Genomic DNA, 13,790 nt, shown 5'->3' with positions numbered 1-13,790 from the left:
CTGAAACAAACTGTTCTTTTTCAAGGACAGCTGTGCCAGAGCTTGTGACTAACCCAAGGTCACATCAGCAGGTGCAAGTGGAGGAGTGGGGAATCAAACCCGGTTCTCCCAGATTAGAGTCCGCACACTTAACCACTACACCAAACTGGCTACCCATCTTGAACACTCTGAACAATTCACTTGTACAATGAATCTAGAAATTTATGAATACTGAAGTATCTCTGTTCAAATTATTGGTGAGACTGACAATGTACAAAGTCTCTGGAACCTGAAAGTCTTAAAGGACCTGGCTGCTCTATGCTGCATTCCAACAAGTAATGAAAGGAAATGGTTTCTTTCCCAGCTGAAAGTGAGCATTGCTTGCATTCCACAGCAAACCTACTTTAATTTTTCTTGCAACTATAGCAATCACAGGCAACCGAAGGGGAAAAAAAATCTAGTTTTTTAAAAAACTCAAGATAGAACTGTTAATAATGGGAGTCTTAATGGTCCAGTGTGCTGGGAAAACATCTGTATTGAACAGGGTTATGTCAGTTATGACAGCGATTAAGAGAGAGAACTCTAATGTAATCTATGCATTGGGGACTTGCAGGTTGTTACTGTGACCCTCTTTCTGTCAGGCTGTCTTTCAAAATAGTGCAGAAATTTCAGGCAGTACAAAATGCCATTGTTCAATTACACACAAAATAGAACCAGCAAGCAACTGCACTGGTTTCCAATTTGTTTCTGAGCCAAATTCAAGTTGCTGGTTTCAACACACATAGCCTTAAGAGTCCACGTTCTGAAAAAGGTCAAGCAAGCCCCAACAACATTTACGAGTAAGACCCACCAGTACATTTCTGCTTCAAACAAGGCTCAAGATAGGCCTTTTTCTGTTGTGGGACTGCAGAATGCCTCTCAGGACCTTTGTTTGCTTATCATCCCTGTTATTCTTTTGAAGGGAATAAGAACTTGCCTTTTCAACTCTGCTTGACTAATAAATTATTTTCATCTTTTTATAAGGCTTCTGCCAATCACATCATTGATTGGAATTTTAATCTGTTTATATTCTGGCTTTAATTCCATGGAAATGCAGTATATAAATGCTTAGGCAATTTTTAATACATATTATATTGACGTTATATTATGTCTTTTTAAAGCCCTTAGATATTCAAGGAAATTCTGTTTCCAAATTTGATAATGACAATATGCAAATATTATATAAATAATAACTTTAAGGTGTTGACAAGACCTATCTTATTATGCGTTCACATGTTTATATTTCCTTAAAAGAAATATGAAACAATGCAACTAATTTTGGAGTAACATTTCAAAGTATTTTTATAAATTAGTCTATAATAAAACTAAGTAATTCAATGTGCGTCAATTCCTATAATATTTAAGAATGCATTTGGAAAAGGGGCACTTGTTCATGCTGGTATCCCTTGCATATCAGTTTTATTCTGTGATGTGATATGCATTCTGTGTAATTTCCTCTTGCCAGCAGAGGGCATCCTGGGCTTTTCAAACACAGAAGTGTGTACTTGTCCTGTGTTACCAACCTGCACTTTAAAAAAACTCTATGTGCTCATGTACTATATTGGGGAAATTAATGTATTCAGAAAATTTTTATCCACCTTTCCACTCAAGACGCTGATCATAAAGATACACTAATAGAAAATCAACAACAAATTAATTTAAAATGACAGGAAGCCAATATAACAAATTGGTCATATCTAAGAAGAAGAGTTGGTTTTATACCCCACCCTTCACTACCTGAAGAAGTCTCGGAGCGGCTTACAATCACCTTCCCTTCTTCTCCCCACAACAGACACCCTGTGAGGTAGGTGGGGCTGAGAGAGTCCTGAGAGCTGTGATTGACCCAAGGTCACCCAGCTGGCTGCATGCAGAGGAGTGCAGAATCAATCCCCATTCTCCACTCCTAACCATTACACCAAAAGACAGCCAAAATGTGCACTATGAAGTGATAAGATCAGAGCAGGGGTATAAATAATTTCAAACATTCAAAAATAGCCTCCTGTTGTCCAGCAATTTTTAAGAAAGAAGAAAATATAAGCAGCAACCCAATTGCAGCATTATTCTGTAACTGAAGTTCCACAGAATTATATTTAACATGTTTTTAAACCAAGCACTACACATACTTCAATCTCTCGGAGTTTGGCACGCTTTTCTTCACTCATTTCTGAGTACTTGATTGAAGACTTTGAATCAGGCATTTCTTCTCTGATGGGATTGGAGTACATGTGATGCTCCTCCGATTTAGAACTCTGAGTATCCTCCTCATCTTCACTTTCTTCTTCTTGGCTGTAAAAGCCAAAGTACAGAAATTTATTCTCTAAGAGAAGATTTCCAACATACAAAGCATCACAATACTATGCCAGGATAAATGCAGACCAATGGGGAGTGGTTTGGTGTATTTCCCTATTTCCTTTATTTTTTACATACAGTCCCTCCCCTTAATAAAAATACAACATTGTTTTAACTTAAGTTTTAAAAGGTATTTAAATATTTATGAAAACATTAATAATTCTGAAATTACAACTATTGCAAAGTATTTTATCTCATCAAATTAAGAGCCACTAACAGATATACCCTTCTATATGCATACCACTTGCTGGAGCACAAAGAGAAGGCATATTACAGTTGTGAAACTGAGTGCAGATGTACTCTATTTGCACTGAACTGCATTCAGCAGGTATTCAGAATGCAGATGGTGATACACAAACAAGAATGCATCCCAGTGAAAATAATATACTGCAGATGAACCATATTCATATGTTGCATTGATTTACTCCCTATTATTGATCCAACAAATGATATGCAGATAGAATTTTGCACACATACTTCCTTAACAGAATCAGTCATTTGTTCTGGTGACAACTCTTGGAGCAGCCCTGCCTCAGCTGCAGAAAAGCTGCAGCACATCTCACCCAACACACCTTTCACATTCTCTCAGCTTAAATTGGGGGGGGGGGGTAAAATGAAGCTCAGAAGTGGTGTTCTTTATGAGGCCACTGCCCTGTTTCCATCCCATCATAAGCTAGGCTGGAGCACAACTCCCAAGTCTTCAGTTCAACTCCTAGATGCCAATGTTCAAAGGCAGAATATAAGCACACCCTTCACTAACACCTATCTTCTACTGACTGAGAGCCACCCATCTCTCTCAAAGAACAAGATTATTATGTCTCAGGAATCTACTTCTAACTTCTCCTGTGGCTTCTTCTGATACCCAGCATGTCCACATACAGGGCACCCACTTTCTTAATGGGTTCTTGTTTTAGAATTCATTTCTCAGGAATTCCACATAGATTTCTACTGTATTCCCACTGAAATTGGTTTAGAGTAACTTCACACATTATATAAAAACAGCAAGAAAGGATGTGAGAGATATTTGAGCATCTTTGCTCCATGCCTCTGGGGTCTTACATGAAGGGGAAACATGCATTTTTCTACCAGAAGATGTACATGCCAGAAACAAGGACAGAACTCAAAATCTCTTCGGAGAAGGAGATGCGTATGTTCCTGGCAAGATGCTAGAAGCATGAAAATCCCACAATTCCATACCCTTTGTGAAATCACCAGTTGGGGTTGTAACAATTTATTTATTTAGCTTAGGTTAGACCAGTATGGTGTTTGGATTTGGGTTTTTGGGAGGTTCCAAATTCCCTGGTGTCTTATTCACTATGGGGAAACTTTCCAGGTGGCTGGCAGGGGTGGGGTAAAGGTACATGCCCCAAAACTGCAGTGGAGCTGCTGGTGCCTGTCCTTTAAATAACCACAGAATTTCAACTAAACTGGATCAAGGCATCCAATTCTATGTGCCCCTAAACAGGGTGTCCCCAGCCATCCTCCATTATTTCCTATGGAGGGGAAGAAAAAAATCCTCCAAGCTACTTCCAGGGCAAAAGCCAAACCTGCAAATAGCAATCACTGGTCAAATATTCATGTAACAACCAACAACAACCCCAAAAGAACCATTAGAGAACCCAGTAATCCCAGTAGAAGCACAAGCCAATGTGTCAAGCTACAACGAAATCAAAATCGAGCCAGAGACTCTCTACAGTGGGAACTGAAAGGGGGGGGTACTTTTGTAAGCCTTAACAGAACCATACAAGAGGGGGACCCGCGATACTCGCGCGGCTCCGGGGAGGAGGTGGCGGCGGCAGCGAGGCCTCTCTCCCGCCCGCCGGCCGGCTCCGGGGAGGCGGTGGCGGCAGCGAGGCCTGTCTTCCCCGCACGCACGCCGGCTCCGAGGAGGCGGAGGAGGAGGAGGAGGCGGCAGCGTGCGCAGGAGACGCTCTTGCACTTTCGGGGGGTTTTAAACTTCCCCCCGAAATTTTTTTTAACTTTTTTTATTTTTGTGCACACGTGGGGACTGGCCCACATGTGCACAAACCTCCCCCGGCCCCCCAGGTGCCCCCAAAGTGCAGATTTAGATATCTGCACTCCGGGGGCAACTTCAGCATTAGTATAAGGATGCAATGTGCAGAAGCCCAGCAGAATCCAGGGCCACTGTGGCAGAGAAAGCCCAACAGAACCAAAGTCAAACCACAGAAACTCTGAAGTAGAAACTGAAGGTGGGGGCACTTTTGCAAGGCCAGCAGAACAAATGGCAATATATAGAACACCCAGCAGAACCAAATGCCACTGTGACAGCGAACCAAAGGATTTTGCCAGGATTTTTGCCAGGCACTCATCCTGAGGTTTGAGTGATCTTGGTTTCTTTTCTTTCTCTCTTTGCTCCCTTTGGGCTCCAACTCTCAGCCCCCTCCCCTTGTGTTACAACTAGGGATGGGCACAAACCTGCCCACAATTCTAAATTTGCAATAACAATCACCTGGGTTTGCTTGTGAGCCGAGGTCCATGCAATCTCACCCCAATGACCCACCCACAACCCTCCACATGGTTTTCAGAGATTTGGGCATCTTGTTGTGGGGTGTGTTGGCGGTGTCTGCGGCACTCACACTGGTGCCGAACATTACAATCATCAAAGCAATTGGGGGGGGGGGGGAACACGACTTCTGCAGCCCTGGAAACACCAGTAGCAGCATTCCAAAGCTCAACAGGCAGTACTATGGGAACAGAATTATATACCCCCAGCTCACATGCAGCCATTGTTTCCATCGGCAGCAGGCATGCTGAGCATTAGAGGCATAGAGAAGGAAGGGAATTGGAAGTCATTCCTCCTGTGAACAGTGGGATTGGGGGTGTTTGGTCAGTTGCTTACTCAGGGCTCTGAATATGAAGGAGGGGGTGTTCTAGCAAGACAACAGTGATGGACTGCACTTTTAAGAAGCTTAGAAGTGCTGTACAAACAGCTGAAGGACTATGAAGGATTAATTCTTCACAGAAACAGAGAGACTTGAATGACAGATTGTTCCAAGCAATCAGATTGGTTAGCATCCTGTCACTCAAGGCTCTGTTTCTATGAAGAATTAACACTTCACAGTCCTTCGGCTGTTTGTACAGCACTTCTAAGCTTCTTAAAAGTGCAATTCATCGCAGTTGCCTTTCCAGAACACACACACACCCAATACTTATTTCTGAACACCTCTGTGAGTTTGATGCCTCTAGCTTGCAGGGGGTCCGTTCAACACACCCCTGAATCTGCAGCTGTGCTTTCCCCAGAGAGTACTTTCCTGGGGGCACTTGCTGGGTTTTTTTTTTTTGTTACTTGGCCCCCTTAATCCAATCCTCATCAAATTTGGAGGGCAGGTACAGGAGAGTCAGCTGGAGATTCATGTCTCTAGCCCTGGGGGGACGGGACGTTCTACTGCGTCATAAACCACACAAAATAAATTGGTTCAGTAACTGGGAAGGTCCATGAAGGTTTGTGGTTCGTGTGACTCCATGAATCAAAATGAACCTCTATTTTCCTTTGTTCATGCCCATCCGTAGTCATGATTCCCTTTCACAGGCAGGGTGATCAGTGGTCTCAGGCGGGATGTCATGATGGCATCCTCCTCATCTGCGATGGCCTGGGGTCCTCTCTGGGCAGAGCGCCAACATGTGTCATTTGCTTCTGGGTTTGGTGGTTCTGTGCCTCGCCCAGTGAGGAGCCCAAAACGTTCTTGATCCCCGGCCCTAGCCAACCCATCTTCCGTATGACTGCAGTCATCCCCTCTCTTGTACTCTGCTGTAAAGGTGCTGCTTACCGGGCAGGTGCAAGGACCTTGATTTGGAACTGACTGGAAGCAGTCTCTGTGAACAGCACTGTAGGAGGCTCCACAATAATCACTGCCTTCATTCGCTCCGCTGTCGAGTTGATTGCAGGTTGGCCAACCATTTCCCCTGAGCCTAGTTTTATGTCTATCTAGTCCTGTATGTCTATCTAGTCCTGTTTTATGTCTGTTCAGTACCTAGTACTGCTCGTACAACTATTGCCTTAACCAGAAATTAGACTAGATATTAAAATAAAAAGACCTTACTTAATATTATTTCCCTGGTATTTAATTATTGCACCTATAAATTTTGCCACTGAAAGGGTGACAAGATCATTTGTATCCAATAATAGTCATGTCACCTGGGCTTCATATTAAGCAATTCCACATTTTTACGCAAAGGGGTGATTAAATTAGCACTCTATAACCATATCTTCAATGGTTTCAACTTTGTCATATGAACATCTGCATGTTCTGCTAGCGCATGGTACTTTATTATATCTACCCTTCAAAACCGCCGAAGGAGGAGCCATTCATTCTTGCCAGAATAAAAGCTCTTCTGAGCTTTGGTACTGCCAAGCGATAAAAGTACTTCATGCACCTAGTGTATGTTTAGGACTTGGCATGTCTTCCTCATCATCACCATCATCATCCCAGGGCTCAAGCCATCTCCTAATCCACTCACTCTCCACTGTCAATTAGGTGGCGTGCTTGGGCATTAGACAAAGGACCTTGTTTAGGTGTGTCCTCCTTCTCCTATCCATTTCCCTTGTTCCAGGCTCTGCTCCATAGCCATTACCTTTCCCTCTTGCCACTGACAAGATGACTGCAATGCAGGGTGAATCCAGATCCAAGGAGTTCAGTGTTGGTTCCACATCAGGTGGACTGCATCCTTCTTTTGCCAGCTAGCAGATGAAAGAGGACAGACCCCGGAGGACACACAACATTTTGCATCCAAGACTCTTCAGGTATCCCTTTTGGGCCATTTCAGCACCTCTCATTTGCTCCACTTACAGGTTTCCCTGGGCCTCGTTTTGCTGTCAGTGCAGGTGAAGTCTTCCTCCTCGTTGTTGTCCCAGGACTCAATAGCCATCCCCCTCATTTGAGAGGTTTTTCCTCCCCCCTCTTCTGGGGCTCCAGGACTCGGGGGGGGGGGCTTTCCTAGATGGCTCTATCCCTTTCACTTGCACCACTGACAAGATGACATTAGTGCAGGGACAGCCAATGTTCCAGGGGAATAGTAGCCAGGTCCTCCTTCTCACATGGCAGCGTGTTTCCCAAGCTCCATTCTAAAGTTCTAGCCAAAGCTGTTCAGTCTGCCTGCTGGCAAAGTGATTACGGAGCATGGCCAAATCCTTCTGGGGAAAACCATTGGTAATCACAACTTGCAGCACTGATTCTCCACATTCTGGGGCCTTTCACCCTTCTACTTCCCCTGACCTGTTTTTTTCTGACGGTGTTCAGGTAAAATGAGTAGGGGTTCTCGTCACCCGAGAAGCGGCCAACTGGCTAAGGTCCTGTGTGTGAGCAGGGAGACGGGGTGGCTCACAGTCCTCCTAAATCCAGGCCCCTGACTTTGTCCTCAGTTGTGGAAGAAGCTGGTGGTCAAGACAAGAGCCACCCCCTCTCACTTGGCCTGCTGGCAAAGTGACTGCAAGGGATGGATGTGGTTCCTGGGTGTTCGCTCACTGGGGCTCGCCAAGGATTGGAACGCATCCGGTCCAGGGCCATCCCCTCTCACTCGCCCCACTAACAAGGTGACGGCTGTCTACCGGCGAAGGGCAATCCTTCAGTGGTGTCGCTGCAGTCGACAATGAACTTTCCTTTTCACTGTACCCACAAGATGGAGCATGACACATGGCATACAGGGGAATCTGGGTTTTTTTCCTTGTATCCAGCCAGGAGTCCATATCCAGATCCAGCCGGTCATGCACTCTGGAGTGTTTGTCGTGGATCCAAGTGCTATATCCTTCCAGTTGCAAGCCGGAGCCTGAGTGAGGGGCACGACATATTACGTCCAGGAGAACTCTGTGGGCTTCAGGCTCCTTGTGACAAGTGGCACAGCCACTCATCGCCTTTCACTCTTACTGCTGGCGAAGTGCAAGGGAGCTTGTAGTGGGTAAGAGATCTGAGTCTCCAGCACCAGCCAATATCTGCTGCAAGGCAGAGTCCAGTAGGGAGCATGAATAGAACATTTGGGATTCAGAAGGGGAGGGTGTTTTTCTTTTCTCCAGGGATACCACCCTTCACTCGCCCTCTTGAGAAGGTGATCGTGGGGCATGGACAATCCCAACTTTGTAGTCTCAGGAGGCTGGGCTCGAGCCATCTCACCATGGCCCTTCCTTTCGCTGCCTGGTCATTAACTCCACAACATTCTAATTTGTTCCAGCTCTGCTGGGAAGGTGATTGCAGGGCAACCCTTCATGCATCCAGGGCATCTGAGTGAGACATGGGTCAGTGCTTAGTTAGCAGCCTCCACACTGTCAAAGTGAGACTGCAGGCTGTGCTTCCTTCCGGGATGTGGTGGGGGGTCCAACATTGAGTGACCACCAGCAGCGGTGATCCTGGCTGGTCAATCATGTTAAACTTCTATCCAGTTATCCCTCTCTTCTCTCCCCCTTGCTTGCATGCATGACCCTCCTCACTTGTCCCGCTGGCATGGTGACTGCACAACAATTCCTTCCTGACTCTGAGTCCTGGGTCTCACTGTGGCCATCAATGACCACGTCCATCCTTCTTACAGCAGCTGCAAGCCAGCGTCTGGGTGGGGAACATAGCACAGCGTGCAGGGGACTTTCCTTAGTTTAAGAGCCATACCATCTTACTCATCCCACTGGCAAGGAAATTGCAAGGGATGGTTCATGTGGGTCCTGCCCTGGGGTGTTTGCTGTACATCAACATGAGGAACAAGTCCTCTTACTCAGTCTGGTCACAGACTCCATTCCAGAGCCACACTAGTTGTTGGCAGCAGGTTTGAGCTGGAGCCACCCCCTTCATTCTCACGATCTGTTCTCTCACTGCGGTCCAGTGGCGGTCAGGTTTGGGTGTTTGCCACCGCACTGGTTGGGCTGGGCTTCAATCAGTCCTGTAATTTGCCCTGCTAGGTGATAGCAGTGCAAAGCTGCCCATGTCTACCCTTATCAGCACCTGATCTGCCTTGAGCCATCAGCCGTTGAGGGACACCATGGGGGTTGTCCACAAAGGACTTGGTTTAGACCCAGCATGTTGCTGAGAGGCATCACTGGCTTCTGTGTTTGATGTCTCCTCCTCTAAACGGGAGTCCATTAGGGCCTCCCTGCATTCCATGGCTCCATTTCCACACTGGCAAGATAACTGAACAAAGGACACAGACAACCCTCCCAGGCCATGTGGGTGCAGGTGGCTCCCAGACCCCAGGCAGGGTGCCCTGCCCCATAATCATGTTGTCAGTCCACAGAGGGAGGGTGGGCCTGGAAAGATGCAGCCACCCACTACTGTGAGGCATGGCAGGGCACTGTAGGAAGGGTGGGCCAGGAAGTCAACTACCTGCTATACAGGTGGGTCCTGAGCCCAAGCAGGATAATGCCCTACCCTGCACTACAGCCAACTACTGTGTAGGTGACTCCCAGGCCAAGGCAGAGGAGGATGGCCCTGCATTCATCTGGTCCTTGGAGAGACGATGGGCCCAGCCAAGGACATGTCTATCTGTGACAGAGCCAGCAACAGTTTTCTTCCACATGCTTCCGGAGGGACGGGGTCGTCACTCCCAGCGAAGTCCACTTCAAGTTTGATGCCTCCCCTCTACTAGGTTACATAGGGTCCATTCTGTCCATTCTACAGCCCAGAACCCACACTCGACAACATTTTCTCAGAAAGCACTTTCCTTGAGGCATTTTCTTTGGCAGGCTGTAACTTGGACCCAAGACAGGGCATGGTGGGGGGGCATCCCGGGGAAGTCCGCTGTGAGTTTGATGCCTCTAGCTCGCACAGGGTCCTTCTATGCACTCCAGAACCTATACCTGACATCTCCCTGAAGAGCACTTTCCTTGCGGTCTGTAACTCAGACCCCCCCCCCCCAAGTCCAATCTTCGCCAAACTTGGTGGGCAGGTAGAAGACAGTCAGCTGGGGATACCCTGTGATTTTGGAGTCTCTAGGACCCGGGGGGGGGCACCCCACCACATCCTAAACAGGTTTGGTTTGACAGAGTGGCTGGTTGTGTCCTGAATCAGAACCTGGTTTTCCCAGTTTGTGCCCATCTCTACAAATCCAAGCTCTGGGGAAGGGGGATTTTGCAAGCCCTGGGCAACACTGTGAAAACCTGGAAGAGGACACAAAGCAACTCCACAAAAAAGAGGGGGAAAACCTCTTGAAACTGACAAACTTGAAACTGACATAAGCAGCCTGTCAAGCCCATAGAACACGGTCCCCAACCCAGACATAGAAACAAATGCAAGCTCCCTATCTTCCCAGTAAATCCTAAATATTTCCAAGCTTCCGTGTGACTGTTGTTTATTTCAGTATCCCAAAAAATTCCCAGATATATTTGGGATGCTGAATATACAAAAAAAACCAACCACCACCAATAAGCAATGCTCCCTCTAAGCTGTGGAGTCTCATGAGCAAAAATTCTACTTTGTGAGCTACTGGCATTAAAGTTGTGAGCAAGTGCTTTGGCAACTGCATAAATTAGTTTGCTCTGGAGCTGTCCTTCCTGAGCTAAGACAAAAATCTGTGCCCTGGAGACTAAAAAACTATGAGCTAGCTCACACTAACTCAGCTTAGAGGGAACACTACCAATAAGGTATTTTCAGGTAAATTTTTGACTCGGATGTCTCCCAATACAGACCCCTAATCACCACTATGCCCAATTAATGTAATTATGATAAGAGGAGACAGGAAAATACATAACAACTTAATCCTTACTTCTGATTTTCTTCCTCTTCTGTGTCCTCATGCTGGTCAAATATTTCCCATTTAGATGTTGTTACCGCTGGAGTAAAAAAAATCATCATTACGCAAAAAAGCCGCATACCCAACGAAATGATATATATAGTATTTATAAGGGACATTTGTAAAAAATGATGAACAGTTAGTAAAGATGTGTGCTAACTTAGAAATTCAGCTGATTACTTAATGGTACTATTTAAGAATATGTACTGTACTTGTAACATTCAATATTCTGAACTTGCATGCAAGATTAAAGTACTGCTTCTTTAATATGTAACATGAAACATTCAACACACACAGAAAAGTGATCAAAACCAGATACAGCACTGACCTTGAGCTTCAAGGGCAGATTCATCCACTGCTTCCCATTTTGAAGGGGCCACTTTGAATATTGGTTCATTCTTTTTAGATTCTTCAGTTGTATCCACTGTTAGACAAACTTTTAACAATTATTGAAGTTACAAAGTACTATCCTGTGCAATCTTAAACATGCATACCTAAATGTAAGCCCCACTGAATTGAACGGGACCTACTCCCTAGTAAATCTGTTTAGGATCATGCCTTAATTGAGGGCCATTTCTCTATCTTATGGTACTTCAACAAACCAACCATGAAAATTGCAATCTTCAAATATGAATACTTGGAAATAAAAGCTAACTTAAAGGTTCAGAAAGAGCATGTGGTACAGCCCTCCTGGGATGACAGAATTTCAGAAGACAGACAAGGAGTGTGTGCATTTAAGTACATGGAAACTTGTACATCAAGGCAAAGAGGGCTTAGTTCCTAACATGTCAGCTTTTCACAAAGAGAATGTAATTGTGGTAGACTACCATATGCTGTTTCTGAATTTATGAAATAGCTTTAAGCAGAACACACCCAATCCAAAACTCTTCCAGATATCTCTACATACTGGAATTATTCTGCACATAGCAGTAATTCAATAAGGTCTCTTTGCATTTTAAGATTATATTTCCTAACTCCAGAATTTGCTCCAGATTAGCACATACTATATTCCTCAAGGAGTTTATGACATCATAAAATTCTGAAAATATAGTTCTGGCTTACACACAAGGCAGATCACAGAAATGTGAGAAAGACATACTTCGTCTTTTCAATTTCCCTCCACAGAAGCCCATTTTCTAATTATGCATTCTTACTTTTTCAAAAGCTCAGCTATACTGAAATTTAAATAACATTATCAGCCAAAAACGGTTTCTATCTGAATGATATTACTGCAAGAAAATGCCAACTTCCAAGCATACAGTAAGTTTAGAGGTCTCTTACAAGGTACTCCATCGAGGTCATCATCAAGTGACTTGATGGGCACTCCATCAATATCATCTATAGGGGCAACATCAATAGGAATCCCATCCACATCCTCCAGCGGAGCACCATCTAATTCTTCCTCAATGGGAGCTCCATCAAGATCATCTGGCACTTCCTATAAACAAATGAGTACGTTTTAAGATTTATATGAGCACCTAGTGATTTTCTCAACTGATTTACTGCTTCATTTCAGTTTTACTTTTTCAACTTGCATTTAGCTTGTAGAAGAAGAAGAAGAAGAGATTGGATTTATACCCCGCCCTTCACTACCCAAAGGTGTCTCAGAGCGGCTTACAAACTCCTTTCCCTTCCCCTCCCCACAACAGACACCCTGTGGGGTGGGTGGGGCTGAGAGAACTCTGACACAAACTGCTCTTTTTCAAGGACAGCTGTGCCAGAGCTTGCGACTGACCCAAGGTCACCCAGCAGCTGCGAGTGGAGGAGTGGGGAATCAAACCCGGTTCTCCCAGATTAGAGTCCGCACACTTAACCACTACACCAAACTGGCTCTCTTGTAAATACATGCATAAATAACTGCTAATCTGGGCTACTTCCCATAGACAGCAACTCCCTGTGAACAGTAGGCAAGCAAGTTTCTGCACATGCACTGCAAGACGCAGTTGTGAGCATCTGGACAATAAGCCCAATTCCAGCCTCAAGAATGAAGAGGAAGAATTTGAGGAGTCTGGCACAACACAATAGATGGAACGCAAATACACCAGCTTCACTCTTACATTTTACTTAGTAGTGGTGGGTGCCTGTCCCAACCTTCCACCAACTATACAAATCAGCAGATATTAACACCAGATTTGAAGTCCGATGCTAAAAGCAGTTTTTACCACAAACCAAAAAAAGTTCTACCAAATCTGCACTGTAATTATAAATACGTTTGTGCTGTCTCAGGTCTTTACACTCAAGTCAAAGCAGAATTTCTAATATTTTTATTTGAGGAAGTAATGTTTACATATTTTCCACTAATTACTTTTTTATTAAACTTAATTTGGGTGAGCATGATTCAGAAGCTAGATGAATAATCTCCCTCATACTTCTCATAGTACATTTATTATAATGTAAAAATTCCTATGTTGCTATAACTTTGGACTCCCACCCAAATAATAGTGGTTTTAGTAAACGCCAACTAGCATTTGTTTATGGTTCTAGGCAGTCCCATCAAAGGTCATATCCAAGTAATTTACAGTAGTCTATATACCCTTCCGCAATTACAGAATCAAAAAACTCCTGTAAACGTACATTACTCAAAAGTGCCTGTGAGAGACTTCAGATTGAGGCCCACAGATCAGAATGTCTTGGCTCCAAAACTGCAGAAATCAAAAAATGCTCTCACAGGAACTCCATTTCAAGTAAACTGAAGTAGT

General features: G+C 44.7%; 1 protein-coding gene across 3 annotated transcripts in view; it reads right to left on the bottom strand.

The window, feature by feature from the left end:
* U2SURP (U2 snRNP-associated SURP domain containing) overlaps positions 1–13,790 on the bottom strand; it is a 51,423-nt gene that overhangs the window by 11,637 nt on the left and 25,996 nt on the right. For 2 of the 3 annotated variants that reach the window (XM_015427465.1, XM_015427466.1), the window contains exons 20-23: positions 12,373–12,529; positions 11,420–11,527; positions 11,065–11,131; positions 2,142–2,304 (exon numbers count right to left, since the gene is read on the bottom strand). In XM_015427465.1, the coding sequence (XP_015282951.1) occupies positions 2,142–2,304; positions 11,065–11,131; positions 11,420–11,527; positions 12,373–12,529 (495 nt within the window). The remainder of the gene's footprint in view (positions 1–2,141; positions 2,305–11,064; positions 11,132–11,419; positions 11,528–12,372; positions 12,530–13,790) is intronic. The other variant, XM_015427467.1, reaches the window with a different exon arrangement.

Source organism: Gekko japonicus, unplaced genomic scaffold (assembly GCF_001447785.1).
Source record: "Gekko japonicus isolate JY-2015 unplaced genomic scaffold, Gekko_japonicus_V1.1 scaffold3182, whole genome shotgun sequence".
In the NCBI taxonomy this organism is placed as follows: domain Eukaryota; kingdom Metazoa; phylum Chordata; class Lepidosauria; order Squamata; family Gekkonidae; genus Gekko; species Gekko japonicus.
The sequence above is the reverse complement of the archived record's forward strand: the minus strand, read 5'-3'. Positions and strand labels throughout refer to the sequence as shown.